The 20,994-nt window shown below is 49.0% G+C and overlaps 2 protein-coding genes across 8 annotated transcripts; both read right to left on the reverse strand.

Annotated features, from left to right (window-relative positions):
- Positions 1-8,409: 8,409 nt before the first annotated feature.
- spaca6 (sperm acrosome associated 6) lies at positions 8,410-17,783 on the reverse strand. 5 transcript variants are annotated; one of them, XM_069939943.1, is made up of 9 exons: positions 17,272-17,783; positions 16,683-16,766; positions 13,180-13,248; positions 12,595-12,618; positions 12,192-12,272; positions 11,745-11,848; positions 11,173-11,329; positions 9,532-9,727; positions 8,857-8,973 (listed from the first exon to the last, which is right to left on the reverse strand). In XM_069939943.1, exons 1-9 carry the CDS (start codon positions 17,483-17,485, stop codon positions 8,949-8,951), a joined length of 954 nt encoding a protein of 317 aa, XP_069796044.1. In that variant the 5' UTR covers positions 17,486-17,783; the 3' UTR covers positions 8,857-8,948. The 5 variants fall into 5 exon arrangements, with proteins under 5 accessions (XP_069796040.1, XP_069796041.1, XP_069796042.1 ...); XM_069939939.1 differs by lacking the exon at positions 9,532-9,727 and having other exon boundaries at positions 8,410-8,973; XM_069939940.1 differs by lacking the exons at positions 9,532-9,727; positions 12,595-12,618 and having other exon boundaries at positions 8,410-8,973.
- A 108-nt stretch (positions 17,784-17,891) lies between these two features.
- LOC138764268 (interferon-inducible GTPase 5-like) lies at positions 17,892-20,248 on the reverse strand. 3 transcript variants are annotated; one of them, XM_069939949.1, is made up of 3 exons: positions 20,147-20,248; positions 19,269-19,978; positions 17,892-18,540 (listed from the first exon to the last, which is right to left on the reverse strand). In XM_069939949.1, the coding sequence occupies exons 1-2, from the start codon at positions 20,150-20,152 to the stop codon at positions 19,331-19,333; spliced, it is 654 nt and encodes a 217-aa protein (XP_069796050.1). In that variant the 5' UTR covers positions 20,153-20,248; the 3' UTR covers positions 17,892-18,540; positions 19,269-19,330. The 3 variants fall into 3 exon arrangements, with proteins under 3 accessions (XP_069796050.1, XP_069796049.1, XP_069796048.1); XM_069939948.1 differs by lacking the exon at positions 17,892-18,540 and adding an exon at positions 18,591-18,778; XM_069939947.1 differs by lacking the exon at positions 17,892-18,540 and adding an exon at positions 18,591-18,778 and having other exon boundaries at positions 19,202-19,978.
- Positions 20,249-20,994: the final 746 nt, after the last annotated feature.

Genomic DNA, 20,994 nt, shown 5'->3' on the forward strand with positions numbered 1-20,994 from the left:
AGAGGGGGAAGTGGGAAGGGGAGAAGGGGAAGTGGGAAGGGGAGGGGAGAGGGGGAAGAGGGAAGGGGAGTGGGGAAGAGGGAAGGGGAATGGGGAAGAGGGAAGGGGAATGGGGAAGAGGGAAGGGGAGAGGGGGAAGAGGGAAGAGGAGAGGGGGAAGAGGGAAGGGGAGAGGGGGAAGAGGGAAGGGGAGAGGGGGAAGAGGGAAGGGAATAGGGAAGGGGGAAGAGGGAAGGGGAGAGGGGAAGAGGGAAGGGGAGAGGGGGAAGAGGGAAGAGGAGAGGGGGAAGAGGGAAGGGGAGAGGGGGAAGAGGGAAGGGGAGAGGGGGAAGAGGGAAGGGGAGTGGGGAAGAGGGGAAAGAGGGAAAAGGGGAATGGGGAAGAGGAGAGGGGAAAGAGGGAAGGGGAGAGGGGAAGAGGGAAGGGGAGAGGGGGAAGAGGGAAGGGGAGAGGGGGAAGAGGGAAGGGGAGTGGGGAGAGGGGAAGAGGGAAGTGGAGAGGGCCCTTTCTTGTGGGGCAACACTTCCCCTGTACATCCAGGTGATTAATTTAGTGCATTTGCTGTTCCCTTTGTGGCCCTCTCCACATCGGAGTGACCGGTCACAGACTGGGAGATCACTTTACTCGGCACCTCCTCCATCCACCACCACAGCAACCTCTCAATGACCAACCCTTTCAATTCTGGCTCACACTCCTGTCCGTCCATGCCCTGGTGTACTGTCCCACCCAGACAAGCCACAGATTGCAGCAACAACACCTTATTTTTTGTCTGGGCGTCCTCCAGCCAGATGGCATGAACATTGACTTTACTGCCTCCCACCAAACCTGCTCACCTTTTCTTCCCCCCACCCCACCCTTTCCTGTCCTTCCAGTTCTCCCACCCACCCAGCTCTTCCTACTCCCCCTCATTACCGCTGTCCCCTCCCTCCTTTCTCCACCTATCGTCTCCAGCCTTCACCCCCCACTTGTGATGAACGGCTCAAGACCGAAACGTTGGTTCTGTGTCTCTGTCTTTGCTTCATGAAGGACACTGTTTGACCTCCCGAGTTTCTCCAGCATTTTGTGTTTTTACTTCAACCATGTTGTCTATAGGGAGGAGTCACATAATGGAATAGTGGCCGGTCAGGGAATTCCAGCCCTCTCCGGAAAAGTTAAAAAAAACGCACAAAACACAAAGGTACAAGAGTAAAAATTAAAACAAAGTAAGAATAAAGGTGAGAAGAAAATGGCAGCGAAGAGAGAAAAGTCAAAAACAACGGGAAGAAGAGAAGAAGAAAGAATGTCGGAAGAAGAAGGTGAAGGCCGAGGAGGCCTGCCGCGGAGAGAGAAGCCCGCTCCCTCAGGTCAGTGGAAGTCCTGAGCTCGGGACTACAAAAATAGCTCGAGCCGAGTAAAAGTGCGCAACCTCGCATGCGCGATCGCACATGCGCGATGCGCATGAAAAAAAACACACTGACGGGAGGAGGAACAGCTGCGAAGTCGATCTCCACAGCTGAGAGAGACATCTGCAACACAGCAACAGGTTCAGAACAGAGAAAATAATGACAACAAGATAGAAGAGGGTAAAAAGAAAACAAGGAAACAACAGATGGTCAACCCAGAGGAAGAAGAAGAAGAAGAACAGAAAGAAATGGAAGAAGAAGAGAAAGGCAAGACAATGGATATATCTTTTTTTAAAGAATATATGGAATCAGTGAAAGAATGGCAATTACAAGAATTTAAGAATTTAATGAGATAAAAAGAAGAATTAAGAGTGCAGAAGAAAAAATGAATAAAATAGAAATGGTCATATCAGAGAAAGTAAAAAGAGTGGATAATGTGGAAGAATGAGAAATAATCATAGAAATGGAAGTAGAGGACTTAAAATAGAAATTACAAGAATCTAATAAAAAAGTTAGAGGCACATGAGCTGTTAGCTCAGAAGATAGATATAATGGAAAACTATAATAGAAGAAATAATATAAAGACAGTGGGCCTTAAGGAAGATGAAGAAGGCAAGAATATGAGAGAATTTATAAAAGATTGGATCCCCAGGGTCCTAGGAAGACCAGAATTACAGGAAGAAATGGAAATAGAGAGGGCACATAGAACATTAGCCCCGAAACCACAACCGCAGCAAAAACCAAGATCCATTTTAGTAAAATTCTTAAGATATACAACAAGAGAAAATATATTGGAGAAAGCAATGAAGAAAATTAGAGAAGACAAAAAGCCACTGGAATACAAAGGTCAAAAAAAATTTTTCTACCCAGACATAAGTTTTGAACTCCTGAAGAAGAGAAAGGAGTTCAATACAGCAAAAACGATCTTATGGAAAAAAGGATATAAATTTATGTTAAAGTACCCAGCGGTACTTAAAATAGTTATTCCAGGGCAACAAAACAGACTATTCTCGGATCCAGAGGAAGCACGAAAATTTGCAGAACAACTACAAAACAAGCAGAGAGATGGACATGTAATGAGAGTAAAAATGACCACGAACTATATGTATGTGTGTATATGGGTAAATATATATATAGATATATATATATCTATATATATATAGATATATATATGACTATATATATAGATATATATATATATATGTCTATATATATAGATATATATATCTATATATATATATCTATATCTATATATCTATATAGATATAGATGTGTATGTACATATGTGAATACATGAATGTATCCGTATTTAGAGGAAAATATATAGAGTATAGATAAGAATTAATAAGGGAATGAAAGGGAATAGAGAGAATAAGGAGGGAATTAAAAGAGTGACCTTTGTTATATATGAAAATTGAAATCTTTTCCGGGGGGTGTTGGGTGGGGAGGAGTTACGGTCACTGCAAAATCAGTTGACGTTTGCGAGTGAATTCGCAAATCCAAATGGAGAGGGGAGATGTGGTTGCCCGACAAGGGATAAAGGGCAACTCAGGAGGGGGAGGGGAGAATGGGGTTAAAGAAGTTTCAAATAGGAGAATAAGGAAAATGTTTGATGTTTTAGAAATGTTGTCTTATAAAGTGTTCAAAACAAGAAAGCAGAAATGGATAAGAAGGAAAGGTGATGATGGAGAAACGGAAAGGGAAGATAAACAAAGTATGAAATGGCTACGTTGAACTATATGTCTTTAAATATTAACGGAATACATAACCAAATCAAAAGGAAGAAAGTGCTAAATTTACTGAAAAAAGAAAAAATTGATATAGCATTTGTGCAAGAAACACATTTAACTGAATTGGAGCACAAGAAATTAAAGAGAGATTGGGTAGGACATGTAACAGCAGCGTCGTATAATTCAAAAGCAAGAGGAGTAGCTATATTAATCAGTAAAAATGTACCAATTAAAATAGAAGAGGAAATAATAGATCCAGCAGGGAGATATGTAATGATAAAATGTCAGATATATTCGGAGTCTTGGAATCTACTCAATGTATATTCACCTAACGAAGAAGATCAAAAGTTTATGCAAGATATTTTTTTGAAGATAGCAGATACGCAAGGGAACATATTAATAGGAGGGGATTTCAACCTTAATTTGGATTCAAATATGGATAAAACTGGGAAAAAAATTAACAGAAAGAACAAAGTAACCAAATTTATAATTAAATCGATGGAAGAAATGCAACTTTTGGATATATGGAGGAAACAACACCCAAAGGAAAAGGAATATTCATATTATTCGGGTAGACATAAAACATACTCAAGAATAGACTTATTTCTGTTATCAGCTCATATGCAAGATAGAGTAAGAAAAACAGAATATAAAGCTAGAATATTATCGAACCACTCACCCCTGATATTGACAATAGAGTTAGACGACATCCCTCCAAGAATATATAGATGGAGATTAAACGCCATGCTACTTAAAAAGCAGGATTTTAGTGAATTCATTGAGCGACAAATTAAAATGTACTTTGAAATAAATACAGAATCAGTGAAAGATAAGTTTATATTATGGGATGCAATGAAAGCGTTCATTAGAGGGCAAATAATAAGTTATGTAACCAAGATGAAGAAGGACTATAATCGGGAAACAGAGCAGTTGGAAAGGGAAATAGTAAATATAGAAAAAGAATTAGCAATGAAGGAAGATACAACTAAAAGAAGAGAATTGGCAGATAAAAAAATAAAATATGAAACACTACAAACATATAAGATGGAGAAGAACATAATGACAAAACAGAAATATTATGAACTAGGGGAAAAAACGCACAAAATTCTAGCATGGCAGCTTAAGACAGAACAAGCTAAGAAAATGGTATTGGTATCAAGGAAAAAAGACAAACAAATCACATATAATCCAATGGAGATCAATGAAAACTTTAGAAAATTCTATGAACAATTATACCAAACTGAAAACGAAGGGAAAGAAGGCAAAATAGATGAATTTTTAACTAAAATTGAACTACCAAAATTACAAATAGAGGAACAAAATAAATTAACAGAACCATTTGAAATAGTAGAAATACAAGAGATAATAAAAAAACTACCAAATAATAAAACACCAGGAGAGGATGGATTCCCAATAGAATTCTATAAAACATTTAAAGATTTATTAATTCCTCCCCTCCTGGAAGTAATCAACCAGATTGACAAAACACAAAGCTTACCAGATTCATGTAAAATAGCAATAATTACAGTAATACCAAAGCAAGGGAAAGATCCACTCGCACCAGCGTCATATAGACCAATATCATTACTTAACACAGATTATAAGATAATAGCTAAACTATTAGCAAACAGATTAGCAGATTATATACCTAAAATGGTAAATATAGACCAAACTGAATTTATTAAAAAAAGACGCACAACAGACAATATTTGTAAGTTTATTAACTTAATTCATGCAGTAGAAGGGAGTAAAGCGCCAACAGTAGCAGTTGCTTTAGACGCAGAGAAGGCCTTTGACAGAGTAGAATGGAATTATTTATTCAAAGTATTGCAAAAATTCAGTTTACCAGAGAGGTATATTAATTGAAGCATTATATAAGGGGCCATTGGCGAATGTGACAGTAAATGGATATATATCAAAGCAATTTAACTTAAGCAGATCAACAAGGCAGGGATGCCCACTATCACCCTTATTGTTCGCGTTAGCTATAGAACCACTAGCAGAATTGATAAGAACAGAAAATAAAATAAAAGGGATAAAAATAAAAGACAAGGAATATGAAATCAGTTTATTTGCGGATGACATTATAGTATACTTAACAGAACCAGAACTATCAATAAAAGAATTATATAAGAAATTGAAGGAATATGGAGAAGTGTCAGGTTACAACATTAACGTAAATAAAAGTGAAGCAATGCCAATGAATAATGCGGATTTCTCAAAATTTAAGAAGGAATCACCATTCAGATGGCAAATGCAAGCAATAAGATACCTAGGTATACAAATAAATAAAAATCTCGGCCATCTATATAAACTCAATTATTATCCACTAATGAAAAAATTACAGGGCGATTTAGAGCATTGGAAAGATTTACCATTAACACTAATAGGAAGGATAAACTGTATTAAAATGAACATTTTCCCAAGGATACAATACCTATTTCAGGCATTTCCAATACACTTGATGGAGAAATTCTTCAAGGAGTTAAAGAAAATAATTAGGAAATGTTTATGGAAGGGGGGGGGAAACTGAGGATAGCACTAGATAAATTAACAGAATGGTATAAACAAGGAGGCTTACAACTGCCAAACTTTAAAAATTATTATAGAGCCGCACAATTAAGATACCTATCAGATTTTTACCAAACAAGGGAAAAGCCAGATTGGACTAGATTAGAACTAGATAAAATAGTGGAAAAGATACCTGAACACATATTATATAAATGGGATGAAAAATTGGTACAACGTAGGAGTTCTCCAGTATTACATCATCTGCTCAATATTTGGAAGAAGATTCATGTAGAAAGGAATAAAACAAATGACCAATTACCAAAACTAATAATGACGCAAAATCAGTTACTCCCTTTTACAATAGATAACCTATCCTTTAGAGAATGTGAGAAAAAAGGGATCAAAAGAATAGAAAATAGTTTTTCAGGAAATAGATTATTATCCTTTGAACAAATGAAAGATAAATATAATATAACTCAAGATACAGTGTTGGCATATTACCAATTGAGATCCTACTTGACAAATTAGGAAGCAGTCTGAGGTTACCAGAGGGAAGTAACTTTGAATATGTGATTACAGATACAATGATAATCAAAAGATTTATAACAAATATGTATATTAAACTGCAAGAAAAGGAGAATGAGGAAACAAATGGTAAAACTAAACAAAAATGGGAACAAGATTTAAATATAAAGATAAAGAAGGAAACATGGGAGAAGTTATGCTCTGGAATGATGAGAAATACAATAAATACGAGGTTATGTATGATACAATATAACTGGATACACAGGCTATGCATTACACCTCAAAAGTTAAATAAATGGGACCCAACAGTATCTGACAGATGTTTTCGTTGTAAAAAAGAAATGGGAACAACAATTCATGCAATCTGGACATGTGAGAAAATAGGAAAATTTTGGGAAGATCTAAACCAGATATTCAATAAAATTACAGAAAACAATATACCAAAAAACCCAGAGATCTTCCTCCTAAGTAACATAAAAAACAAAGAATTTGGACTTGATTTGGATGGTGCACAAAAAAGATTTGTTAAGATAGCTCTAGCCATAGCAAAAAACTGTATTATGTCAACCTGGAAATTGGAAGATAATTTGAGAATACAACAATGGTATATAGAAATGAATAAATGTATTCCATTAGAAAAAATAACATATAGTTTAAGAAATAATATTGAAATATTTGAACAAATATGGGAGCCATATGTGAAACACAATAGAGAAAACCTTCCGGGGACATTTACCACCTAAATTAACGAAAGGAGAAGGAAATGAAAAGAATTGACTCAGTGGAATTTCTTGTTTATTTTTATTGAATGACAACATTGTTTGACTGGTTTAATGTATCTTAGATTTTGTACTTTAAATGAATGGGGGGGGGGGAGGTAGGGAGGGTGGGATGGGAGGAGGGAGGGGGAGGGGGAGAAAATGACACTGTATATATTTGAAAAGGAAAATGTATGTATCTTGGTCAATGTGGTTTCTGGTGTGAAAAATAAAAAATGTAAAAAAAACCATGTTGTCTATAGATTTTTGTGATTTACTTCTGGGTTACAGGTATATCATTCCCTGAGAGTGAGGACACAGGTGGACAGGGTGGGGAAGGGTGTGTTATAGGGATTCCCTGGGGTACAGGTACATTGTTCCCTGAGAGTGGAGGACACAGGCAGATGGGGTGGTGAAGGGTGTTGTAGAACAGAAACTCCGGGGTACAGGTACATCATTTTTCTGAGAGTGGGGACACGGTAGACAGGGCAGTTGGGGCACTGAGTCCAGGAGCTGGGACCATCCCATTATAAGACGTGGGTGAAATGAAAGTTGGAGTATTATGGGCATCCAGATGTGGGAAGATTCACTGGGACATTCCCAGGACCGGCGTGGTGGGGGCGGGGTGGGGGGGCTCAAGTTAAAGGAGAGGAATCTCCCTCCACCACTTATCAGTCCCCAGAATTCCCACCTGGTTCAGGGACAGGAAAACAAAGATCTGATCTGTCTGGAATTCACACCTTTATTGTAAAAACAATGATGAAGTCTTCAACTGACAGGGCCCAGAGGACAGACTGCAGTGAGGGTGGGGCAGTAGTGACAGGCCGAGTGGCCTGTTTTTGCTTCCACAGTTGGAAGGCATGCCTTCAGATCAAATGTCAAGCTCCAGGATTCATCCCTCCCCACACTGCACTCCCTCCTCATTGCCCCTCTTGAGGGGCTTCCTCCTCTCCAACCCTCCCTCTGAACTTCCTCCTCACCTTCCATCAGTGCTCCCTCCTCCACCCCTCCCATGAGTTCCCTCCTCACTGCCCTTCCCTCCTCCCCAAATCTCATTACCCATGGCCCCTCACCACCACTGTACTTCCTCTTGATCGCCCCTTCTAATCATCTCTCTCCCTTCATTGCCCCTCCCCATCGCTTCCCTTCCCACAGTTCTCCCTCCTCACCACCCCTTTTCCCCACCTAACCCATGAGGTTTCCTACTCAGCCCCTCCCTCCTGATGGACCCTACCTCCTCACTGCTTGCCTCCCTCTTCACCATCTCCTCCTTCACCACCGCCCCATCCTCACCACCCACTCCCTCCTCACAATACGCCTCACCGCCCCTCCTATGCACACCCTCTCCTCACTATCCCCCCCTCCTCACCATCCCTTCCCTCACTACCCCCACCTTCCTCACCGCCCCCACCCTCCTCGCCACCCCATCCCTCCACATCATCCCTCCCCACCCTTCCCTCCTCCTCTACAGCCCCTGTTCCCAAGGTTTCCATGTAAAGCTGATTGCATATCAATCCAAAATTTTATTTACACGTTAACAAAGCGCTGAGTCCTGGGTCCTGGCACATGGTCCGCTCCACCTGATCCTGTCCAGAACTTGTTATTCAGCACTGTCTGATCCAGACCCTAGTCCCGGTTGGCAGTCCGCTCCACCTGATCCAGCCCGGGTTCCGGTTGATGGTCCGTTCTGCCTGATGTGGTTTGGGTCCAAGATGTCAGTTTGCTCCACTTGGTCTGGGTCCCAGCTGGTGGACAGCTCTGCATGATCCGGTCCCGGGTCTTGCCTGTAGATTGGCGCCACTCGATCAGTTGATCCAGTCCTGGCTGGTGTTCTGCTCCACCCGATTTGCCCTGGGTTTTGGCTAGTGATCTGCTCCGCCCAATCTGGTCCCAGGTCTTGGTTGTTATTCTGCTCCACCTGATCCGGTCTGTGTCCCAGATGGAGGTCCGCTCTGTCTGACCCAGCCAAGGACCCGGCTGCCGGACCGCACGGCCCGGGATCTCCATGCTCCCCCCGGTGTCCTGACCCCGAGTTTGCACTCTTATGTTGCCCATCTGTACAGACCCCTGTTTTGGGGATGGGGGTGGGGGGAGAAGAGGGAGATGGATCATATTTCACTCTGCCACCTCCCTCCATGCAATCCCCTCCCTCCTCTCACTCCTCAACGTCCCTTCCCTCCTCTCCTCCACCTCCCTCCTCGCTGTCCTCATCCTCCTCACTACCCCCACCTTCCTCACCAACCCCTCCCTCCACATCACGGTCCACATGGAGTAGGCAGAGGGTGAGAATGGGAAGGGGACAAGGAGAGGATGGAGGGGTTGAGAGGGGAGGAAATAGAAAGGGGATGGAGAACAGGGGAAACAAGAGAGGAGGGGATGGAGGGGAGGAGCAGATGCTGGAGGGAATCAAGGAGATGGAGGGGAGGGGATGGAGAGAAGGGGTTCGGAGTGGAGGGGAGATGGAAGATGGCCCCTATCCCTGAACATCTCACCCCACATGGGTGGAACCAAGAGGAAGGGATGGAGGGAAGAGATGGGGAGGGGAGATGGGAGGGAGGGGATGAGGGGAAAGGGGAGGGTCAGAGAGGGAGGAGGAGAGACCAGACCCCTGATATGTGCCCCTACCCCACAGCCAGAAGGAGACAGACTGTGGCGAGAGCAATGGCAGCCGTGATCTGTGCCTCTGTCCGAGCTGCTAGCCATTGATTGGGGCTCAGTAATGGCTGGGTGACCGGAGGCTGGAGAACTGCCTGCCTCTCCACTAGAACATTCTGGAAAATGGCCTGCAGGTCGATGCTGCTCTGCAGCGTGCTCCTGGTAACTGCGAGGGGAGCACAGAGACAGTGACCCCTAGAACCCCCTCCTCACCCTGGCCCCCACACCTGACCCACTTCTCCCTGATTCCCCTTCACCTCGGCCCCTACACCCTGACCCTCCTCTCCCCGACCTCAACATCCTGACCCACCCCATCTCTGGCCCCCAGCTCCCCCTCCACCTCCCCACACCCTGCCCGAGGGGTGAAGGGTCACGACCCTGGGGGTGATCTCCCCTCTGCCTTTCCTGCACACTGATCCTGAAGCCTGAGGGGTCTATCCCAGGATTACAGAGTGAAACATGAAAGTCTGCAGACGCTGGTGATTGTTGTAAAAACACACTGAAATGCTGTAAAATCTCAGCTGGTCTCACATTGGAGGTAAAGGTATTTTGCTGATGTTTCAGACCTGAACCCTTCTTCAAGGTAATAAGCAAGTACAGGAAGGCATCTGAATAAAGACTGAAGAAGGGTCCAGACCAACAAAAGCTGTTAATTGGATATGATAAGAGTGAGGTGTGTGTGGTGATATGTAATTACACCACTAGGTCACCAGGGGACCTTGTATATAAAGCAGTCCAGAGCTACAGTCTAGCCTTCCAGGTTCGTCTTGCAGAGAAACAAGTGGACATATTAGTTTATTAAAACTGTCTTATACTCACACTGCTGGTGTGGTTATTGTCAGTACAGTGTGAATTGATTTTGGCTCCATGAAAGGAGACAGAGGGGAGAGAGAGAGAGAGAGAGATTGACTGACTATTGGATCTGTTCTGCGATCCCTGTGATTTTCATAAATGACCTGGATGAAGAGGCAGAAGGATGTGTCAGTAAGTTTGTGGATAATACGAAGGTTGGAGGAGTTGTGGATGGAGCTGATACTGTGATCCTGTCCTTGTGTGTGGGGGCGAAGGGGACCAGGGCAGATGTGAGGGTAATGGAGGATCTGTGAGTGAGCCCCGAGTCGATGGTGGCCTCGGGAAAGCCATGTTCTTTGAGAAAGGACGACATCTCTGATGATCTGGCATGGAAGTCCTCATCCAGGGTGCAGATGCGACGGAGACAGAGGAATTGAGATAATGGAATGGAATCCTTTCAGGGGATAGGGTGGGAAGAGGTGAAGCCAAGGTAACTGGGAGATCACAGACATGGTGACCCTGATTTCCCCCTCCTCTTCCTGAACTTCCTGACACCTTGACCCTGAGGGGTGAGGGGTCACAACCCCAGGGAAGAAATCCTCATTTTATTCCCCACTTCCTGTCCTTGACCCCGAGGGATGAGGGGTCGTGACCCCTGGTGAGAGCACTACCACCCCTTCTCAACACTCTGACCCCAAAGGGAGAGGGGTCACGATCCTTGGTGGTAGAACCTCCCTCCGCCTTCCCCACACCCTGACCCTGCGGGGTGAGGGGTCATGATCCTGGGATGAGGCCTGGGGAGCTGAGACGGGGACAGACCAGTGAGGTAGAAGAAGCGCCGCAGCAGGATGGTGCCGTGGACGGTGACATCGCAGGCGAAGGAGCCACTGTTCCGCATGTTGACATTGTTGATAGTCAGCGTATCCTCGCTGCCCACATGCAACACCATGAACTGCTGGATGACATCGCTGCGTATCTAGGGAGGACATGGGGAGGAAGGGGTTAACGCCAGACCTGGGGGTGGACATGGAAGAAGGGGTTAATGCCGGACCGGTGGGGGACGTAGGGAGGAAGAGGTTAACACCGGACCGACAGGCAGGAAGGGGTTAAAGCCAGACTTGGGGAGGACACGGTAAGGAAGGGGTTAACACCAGACCGGTGGGGAACATGCGCAGGAATGGGTTAACGCCAGACATGGGGGGGGGGGGAGGGGTTAATGCCGGACCTGTGGGGGGACGGGTTAAATCTCCCTCTTCGCCGCCCGCTCCCTCCCCACTGCTCCTCCATCCTCCCCTCCCACGGTGCACCTTCCTCCCCACCGGAGGGTGAATGGGACAGGGAGCGACAGAACTGGGGAGGGAGGGGGAGGGGGCTGCCGTTAGGAGACTTACGCTGCGAACGAACCACCAGGTGACGGAACTGATCTCCGGAATGGGGAAGGAGGCCTCGCATTTCATCGACACGTGTCCCGTCTCCTTGATCCTGACGTCTTCAACTGGAACCAAGCAGTGTTCACAGGGGATCCAAAGGAGCGGGTTCCCGGGGGGGTCCTGGGGTAGGGGGTCGCAGGAAGTGTGTCGATGTTTACGGGGGTCCCGGGGAGCATGTCGTTGTTCACGGGGGGTCCCGGTGAGTATGTCAGTGTTCACAGAGGTTTCAGGGAGTATGTCAGTTTATAGGGTAACCTGGGGAATGGTTCGGTGTTTGGAGGGGGTCCCATGACAAGAGGCAAGGGACTGAGTACTGATCCACCCGTCGCTCCTGGGGATGTGTCTGTGAGCCCTCACAACCCCCCCCCCCCCCCACACCTCACTCCCCACCGCCTTCAGTTGACCTACTGGGACAATCGAAACGAATCCCGTTGCAGTCGTGAAGTCGACAGAGGCGACAGTCAAAGTAAGTGGCTGCTTTGTTGATGCCTGCAGGGGCAGAGAGTGGGGCCGGGGGGTGGGGGGAGATCACGGGCAGTGTCAGTGCCAGGGGTCAGCAATAACCCTGTTATTTTACATACCCTCTCTGACCTCTTGCACAACTTCCAATCCCTATATTTTTGACTCTAAAATTCTCTCCGGCCCCTGACATCCCACCCTGTCTCTGTAACCCTCTAGTCCACTACAGCTCTCCCTGACTCTGTAACCCCCCCCTCCAGTCCCCTACACACCTCCCTGTCTCTATAACCCCCTCCAGTCCCGACACCCCTCCCTATTCTGTCTTTACTGTTCTCTAAATTCAATCACTCACCACAGGTTTGGTTGCAAGGAGTTGCTGAGGGAGAAAGAAAGGGAAGGTGAAACGGTCATTGATTTAAAAAAACACTCTGTCATGATATGAAAGATATATGCAGGTATACGGAGACCAGGAACTGCACGGTCCTCCCAGTGTGGGATACGATACGGAGATCAGGAACTGTCCACAGTGCTCCCGGCGTGGGACACGAAGACAAGGAATTGTGCACGGTGCTGCCTAACCAACGTTTCGCTCAACTCCATCGACCTTCCACCCCACCCCCAACGCATCCCTACTTTGTCCCATCTCAAGGGAGAGGAACACTCAGTACCTCCATGACCAAATCTCAGATAATCGTGGCAAGGTTAGTGTTACACTGTTACAGCGCCAGCGGCCGTGATCAAATCCCGCACTGCCTTTAATGAGTTTGTATGTTCTCCCCATGTCTGTGTGGGGTTTCCCTGAATGCTCCGGTTTCTACTCACACTATAGAAACCTCCGAGGCTGATGGGTTTATTGAGCCGTCATTGGTTTCATGAACTGGAAGGGCCTTCTTCAAGCTTTACAATGAGGCCCGATGCAAGTCAAGACAAACCTCACCTTCCTTCAGGTTGTAGACCTTGTAGAGGACTTCCTGCTCCACGTGGTCCAAAAGACTGGTGTAGGATTCTGTGAAGTATAGAACAGTGTGGACCTTAATTCCCCGAGAAAAGAACACACAGAACCAAGATCAGTGGAGTTGTGGGGAGCTAAACTGAGGATGTGGTGGCTTGCTTAGAAGATTATGTCAGAAGAACGAAATTAGGCCATTCAGCCCACCTATTACGCCTCATCATTCCATCATTGCTGATTTACTGTCTTTTTCAATCCCATTCTCCTGCCTTTTCCCTCTAACCCTCCATTCCTTTTCTGATCAAGAACGTATCTACCTCTGCCTTAAAGTGTGGGGCATAGTGGTTAGTGCCATGTTATTATAGCACTAGTGATGTGGACTCGAATCCTACACTGTCTGTGTAAGGAGTTTGCACTTTCTCCCCTTGTTAGTGTGAATTTTCCCCGGGGTCTCTGGTTTCCTCCCACCCTTCAAAACATACCGGGGATTGTAGGTTAATTGGGTGTATATTGGGCGGCATGGGCTGGAGGCCCTGTTACCGTGATGTACGTGTACATTTATATATCCTCAATCACTCGGCCTCCATAGCCATCCATTCACCACCCTCTAGGTAAAGAAATTCTTCCTTGTCTCTGTTCTCAGGGGACGTCTCAGTATTGAGGCTGTACCATCTGGTCCCAGCTCAGGAAACATCAAGTCTATTCTATCCAGGCCTTTCAGTATTCAGTTGGTTTTAATGAGATTCCCCCCCCCACCCCACCCCCACCCCCATCTTCTAAACTGCATTGAATACAGTCCCAGAGCTTTCAAACGCTCCTCATATGGAAACCCTTTCACTCTAGGAATCATCCTTGTAAATCTCCTCTGGACCCTCCTCCAGTGATCAGTCGGGGTGCTCGTGGGACGCAGAGCCCAGGCGGTTTCGTGGGAGCCGGTCCAGGATAATGTGAGCAGTCTCGCGGCGTTTGCACTGAAGGGGTTTCTATGCACTTTCACTTCCTCACCCTCATCAGTCGTCCAGACACACTGTGGCGGTCTGTTTACTGTCTGGCAGTGACGGGGGTGGGGGGGGTGAGGGTCCCCAGTGGGGGTTCCTGTACATAGAAGTCCACCCCCTTACACCAGGGACCTGTGGAGGAGAGTACTGCACTGAGCAGTGCCGAGTAAGTGATTCCCGAGTTAGTTCACCGACACGCCGGCTGCCTGTTACCTTTGCGGCCCAGGAGGAGGTGGTGTACCACATCTTTGTGGAGTGTGTGAGGTTGCACCCCCTCTTCACCCACCTGAAGGGGCTGCTTCTAAAATTCTGGTTGCACTTTAGCCCCACATTCCTAATCTATTCCCCCCACACCAACCCCCCGTGTGGACAGGGTCCGGGCGTTCAGTCGATTTTGTGGGGCTGATGTTGGGGTTGGTGAAACTGGCCATTCGCGGGTAGTGGATGGGGTGGGGAGAGCTGACTGTCTGCCTATCTTTTGGAGTTACGTCCAGGCCCGTGCAGTGTTGGAGGGGGAACATGCGGTGTCCAAAGGAACGGTGGCTGAGTTCAGGGAACGGTGGGTAGCCCAGAGGATGGCGTTTATTGTTGATGACAAAAATCATGTTTGAATTTGATGTGTGATACTGTGTAATAGAGAGGTGGTCGTAATTACTGCTTCTCACAGTTTTGTTGCCACATTATGGGGGTTTTTGGTTTTAGTTGGAACTTTATGTGTGTGTGATGTATTTTGAATAACGTTCGTTGAGTTAATGGAAAAAATGTCAGCACATCCTTCTTTAGATCTGGAGCCCAAAACTGCTCACAACACTCCAAGTGAGGTCTTACCAGTGCCGTATAAAGCCTCATCATCACACCCCTGTCCTTATATTCCATTCCTCGAGATAAAGATGGCAGTGCCTGTGCTGGGCAGTGGCCACGAATGGTTGCAGACTCTGGGGAATCAAAGGTCTGGCACAGGGCACCAGAAAATGAAGAGGTCACCCACCCTCCCATCTGAGGATGAGAAGCAGAACCCACAGGATGCTGACGATGGCGGTGGACCAGTGAGGGGCCCTGCTGAAGAACTCACAGACGGTGGGCAGTTGGGGACTCATCGCAGGAAGGTACCAACCCAGGCTGCGGACTGCTGGAGATTGTGGTTGAGGGATTCGTTGCAGGCTGTCTGAGACTGGCTGAAGGGGTACCAGGGATCAGAACTGGGAAGCGAGAGGGTGCCGAGGGCGCTGATGGTTTCATGACTGTGTCGGAGGTTCGGATCTGGAGCCAGGGTCGCCGATTATTTGGACCGGTCTCTTTGTGGCTTCGGGGACTGAAGGAGGCGTATCCAAGGACACGGAGAGTCTGAAGGTACTTTCAGGTGGCCAATTGCCCCGCTTGTAAAGTCGCATATTTTGTCAAAGTGCGGCTGTGGGAAGGCCATGTGAATGTGCAGGAGGCGCCTGCAAGGCGAGCTTGGTAACCCTCCTCCGAGAGGGATAATCCCTGGAGCACAGTGGCCTCCCCAGCCATCTGAACTCACCCGCCTTAAAGCGGCTGCGTTCGGATGACAGTCAGCTGGCGAGCGCCTGACAGCTCCTCTCCCAGTCCCCACACTGTTGGGCTGTCAACGCGGGGACATCCCCACACTGATCCCGCTGACCCGCTCTCTCCCCACTCCCGAAATCAGTCCACACACTGTCGGGCGGCCAGCGCGGCTGTCCCCCACTGTGGGGACTGATTTCGGGAGTGGGGAGAAGGGGGCTGGAGCGGCCGGCGGGGGAGAAGGGGGCTGGTCGAAACAATGCCGGTACCCGACTCGAGCGCCTCCTTCTCCCCTGCCGACCGCTCCAGCCCCCTTCTCCCCACTTCCGAAATCAGTCCCCACAGTGTGGCGACAGCCCGCGCCGGCCGCTCGAAAGTGTGGAGACTGGTTTCGGGAGTTGGGAGAGAGTGGGGCAGCAGAATCAGTGTGGGGACGTCCCCGCGCTGGCCGCCAGCCATCCAGACTTGACACCCCAAGAGACAGGAGCCGGAATGCGCTCAGATACGCATCTCGGCGCAGGTGGCCAGCGATGCGCTTTCAACTCTGCCACCTGAACGGCAATTTAAAGGGCCGCTTCTGCTTTTTCAGACGCATTCTTCGTGGAGAATCCACCTGAAAAAGCCTTGAGACCACTCTCTTTTGCCTCCCTTTCTCTGACTAAGAGGCGCCCGTCAATTTCTGCTCATGGTGAATGTTTGTCTGCTTTACAGCTTCAAGACAAGTTGGTACAATATTAGATCTGTTTTATTAAACAAAAGTAAAATATTGAATCTTGTAAATTAATGCAGGCATTTACCGTCCCAACCACTGACTACCTATAAGTGGACTTCAGGAAGTTCCGCACAAAGACTTCCAAATCCCTCGGAGTCTGATTTCTGAACTCGCTGTTCATTTAGAAAATAGTCTATACTTTCAATCCCTTCGAGGGGTGGGGGGGGGGGGGGGGTGGGGGGGAGTCGTGCACTTACCTTGAGGCACCTCTCTCCGTCGTTTCTTGATTAACTTGAGCGCTTTGGAATAAATCGATTTCAGCTCTTTGTAATCTGCAGCCACTGAAGGAGAGAAGTTACGTGGTTTGGCCGCTGTGCCATGAATTTCAGCTTGACGTTCAACACGATGCAAGATCGTGAATCCAGCCCGTGCCGCCCAATTTACTCCCTTTTGAAGAGCACAGGCAAGAAGCGTTGCTTCTCCTCCTCTCCCCGTGATCGCTGCTCTTGACCCTTGAATCTTCTTGCTTTGGTCCGACGCTGAATCCTTCCTCCCCCCCCCCCTCCCCCATCTATCTCTCTCTCCCCAACCTGCTGAGTACGGAAGGGATCTCCGCCTCGTTGACCCAATCCATCAGCAGGGAAGGAAGGGGGGAGGAGGGAGGAGGGGGAAAGGGAGGCGGGAGGAAGGATGGGAGGAGGGGGAAGGAAGGAGGGCGGGGGAAGGGGAGGAGGGAGGCAGAAGGAGTGGAAGGAAGGTAGGCGGGGTAAGGAGGGAGGCGGGAGGAGGGGAAAGCGGGAAAAGGGAGATGGGGGGGAAAGAATGGATTTGTTCCTGCCCACTTACCCACTCGCACCCAGTAGATGGGCCTTTCCTTCATTAACCTCTTGATGGGGTACCAACAGCGAGCTGTCTTGATCTCCGCCGGGCTCTGACCCACGTAATCGGTGCAGAACTTTTCGGAGGACTTGGCGAAGCAGGGGTAGCAGGTGAGGACGGGGGTGAGGGTCACAGCCAGGAGGTAGAGGAAGAGTATCAACAGACAGGGGCTATTGGGCATCGGTCTACTGCGGACCGCTGTTCCTCGGCTGCATGACGAGATACCCAGGTTCTTGGTCTCCACCTCTCCCACAACCAGGGGTTGTCTTCTCCACCCCCTTCCTGTGACGTAACCTTCCACTCATTCTGACCTCAGGATGACATCAGGGGAGGGGGAAAGTACCTCACCCCCTCTCAGCTAATGCCGGGGAGAATTTTCGGCAGGGCAGGCAGCGGCTGTGAGGGTAGAGTCTTGGGGGACGAAGAGCGGAGAGGGGGGGTCAACATTCTCTGATCCTACTCCACATGTATTCTCTATAACACCTGCACCCCTCCGTCTCTGTTACTTCCTCCAGTCCCCTATACCCCTCCCTGTCTCTGTAACCCCCTCCGTCCCCTATACCTCTCTCTGTCTCTGTAATCTCCTCCGGTCCCCTACACCCCTCCCTTTCAAGAGGAGTTGGAAGGCTACCCCAAAGATTCTGCGGGATGGGACTCGTTTATATTTGGAAAGACAAAGGCGGATGGTGGTGACTCATCTCATGTTCGTGGTGGGGAAGGGGGGGGGGGGGGGCAAGAGGATCGATGTTGGTGGCTGTGAATGTCCACATAGACGTTAGCAAGGCCTTTGACAAGGTCCCACATGTGTCCAGACTGAGCTGTGTACCAACGTGGGCGGGTAGGGAGAAGGTTGGTTTCTGGGTCAGGGGAGTCGCCTCGGAAAGGGAAGTGGGAGATACGTCAGGATTTGTTGGGTTCCTGAAAGGGGAAAGCAGGTGCCGAATGTCCTGATTCTGTTTCTTCATCAAGAGTGTGTGTTGGTCCCTCCTCACCTCATCCCCTCCTAAAGACCCCACCTTCTTCCATACCTTCCATCCTTAACGATCTACTTGTACACCCTCCTTCCTCAGCACCCCTTTACCTGTTGTGCAGTGCTCCCACATAACAGAGGGAGAGAGTGAGAGCAGGGGGATGGGGAAGAGGGAGGGAGAGATAGGAGGGGAGACAGAGGGGGAGGGAGAGATAGGAGGGGAGAGAGGGGTGGCAGAGGAGGCGGTGGGCAGAGGGGAGACGGAGCTGAAAAGCGGAAAGATGGAGGATGGGGAGAGAGACAGGACACAGACAGAGATGGGGAGAGAGAATGGGTCACTTTAATAACCTTTTCCCCCTCCGCCCCAGATCTTGCCCATTGTCTCGGTCCTGATGTCGAGGAGTCCCTTCCCAAGGCGGGGGCGTTGTGGGTCTGTCTGCATGTTGGGATCCATGTGGACTGGATGAGTCGGCCTGGAAGCGCTCGTGGCCTCTGGATGATGTGCTGAAAAGGCAGGGCCGGAGATGTTTCTGTGACTGCACAGCACGATCCCATGGAAATATCACCACTCCGAATCTCCCCTTTCATCTCTCCATCGGACGCCCTCCACACCGCCCCCTTCCTCCTTCACCGCCCCCTTCCTGCCTCATACCTCCCCTCCCTCCTCGTACCGCTCCCTCCCTCCTTCACCGCCCCTCCTTCCTCATACCGCTCCCTCCCTGCGTACAAACCGTGTAAGACCAAATTCAGATGTTAGTATGAGTGAGAGAGAAGGAAATGTGACTCTAGTGGGAATGTGAGTTGGTGTGTGCGGGAGTATGGGGAGTGGATGGGGGTGTGAGTGTATGGAGAGTGAGAGGGTGGGTGGGGGGTGTGGAGTAGGTTGGGGTGAAGGGTGGCGAGTGTGATAGCGGGCGGGGAGATTACCTAGATCCGCTGGGCGCTGGCGGAGGTGGGGGAAATTACGGAGACCCGCTGGCGGGCGGGGGTTTACCGAAATCCGCGGACCCCCTCGCCCCCGTCTGGTCCCGGTTCTGCGGGGAGGGGAAGTCCTGCTCAGGGGCTGGTGGAGAATTCCCCGCCGAACGCCTGCAGGAAGCTGTTGAAGTCGAAGGCGCCGGGCTGTAGAGCTGACAGCAGGAAGACCCTCGGCGCCTTCACCCCGGCCGCCTGGAGCTTCTTGACGAAGTGGCGGCGAATCTCCCGCAACAGGTCGTCCTGCTCGAAGTTGCGCTGTCGCGTGTCCAGCGCGTACACGTCGATCTTGTTACGGACGAAAAGGAACTGCCTGCCCCGGCGCTCGATGTCCTGCGCCAGGCGCGCCTCGTCCTCGCCAATCCTGCCGCTGGTGAGCAACACGAAGAAGTCGTACGCGGCCAAGTCCAGCGGCTTCTCGACGCCGGCCACTTCCCACAGTAGGACGCGCGGGTTGGCCGGGAACACGGCGGGCCGCGGGAGCTCTTCCCTGCCTGAATCTCGCCCCAGCATGGCCAGGATCAGTGAGCTCTTGCCGCAGCCCGCCGGCCCGGTCACCGCTACGTTCACCGTGCGCCCGTGGCGTCCCCGCTGCTCTGCAGCGACTCCGGGATGGGATGGCAGCCGGGCCCGGGGACAAGGGCCCGGGGTCCGCTCTGGCCGGCTCAGGTAGCGGGAGATAGTGTCAGCTGCCCCGGAGAGGAGGTCGTAGAAGAACATCATCATTTCCTGGAGAGGGGGAGAGAAATAACTTGTTTCCAACTTTTTATTTACGATTTCCTTTTTTAAATTTGGTTTTCTGCACTCGGGACGGATCCCGGAGGAAATCGTGGGGGAGGGGGAGTCCGGGTAGGGGGGGGGGAAGGAGAGGGTCCGCACCCCGGGGGTGTTAGTTACCTCCATGGTTCCGCCCAGCCGCAAACCCGCATGTTAATGAGCCGGTAACCAAGGATGATGCGCCACCAGCCAACCAGCGGGCCGCACTAGTCAGGGACTCATCCATAACCAACCCGAGGCACTGCCGCTCCGTGACGTCACCAAAAAGAAGGGGGAGAAAGCATCACTGGGACCCACGTGTCCCAGGCTGGCGTGAGAGCTCATTGGCCAATTGCATGTTAATGAGACGTATTCAAAGTTACGTTGAATATTCAACAGGTGAGACGTCCTAGCCGTGGTGGTGGTGGTGGTGGGGGTCCTGCGCTGGTAGGAATGGCTGCTTTCTAGCCACCGGGGTGATTGATGCCCGTTTGAAGCAGATGGGAACCTCTGACTGCAGCAATGAGAGGTTGAACTTGTCCGTGAATGCTCTGGCTGATTGGTATGCAGATTCTCTGTACCCTGCCAGGCTTGGGGCTGATGCCTCATGAGAGTCCCACAAGACTTGCCCCACCAGGTTCAGGAACAGCTGCTCCCCCTCCACCATCAGACCCCTCAACAACAACCTCAATCAGGGACTCATTTAAGGATTTGTGTACTTTATTAATATTCTTTGATCTTCCTGTATTGCACAATGTTTGTTTACATTTGTTATCTGTTTACTCGTCTTTATTTACATGTGTACAGTTTATTTTGTACACTACCAATTAGTGGTAATTCTGCCTTGCCTCCAGGAGAAAGGAATTGATGCCATGTGAGTTCTCTGCCAATAAATCTGAAATCAGAAATTACAGGGTTCTCAGCCTTTGCAGTGATTCTAAAAGGCACTGTTTGGTTTTTCTCAAAGGTGTTTAGTTTATCAGGTAATG

Source organism: Narcine bancroftii, chromosome 5, assembly GCF_036971445.1.
Source record: "Narcine bancroftii isolate sNarBan1 chromosome 5, sNarBan1.hap1, whole genome shotgun sequence".
Classification (NCBI taxonomy): domain Eukaryota; kingdom Metazoa; phylum Chordata; class Chondrichthyes; order Torpediniformes; family Narcinidae; genus Narcine; species Narcine bancroftii.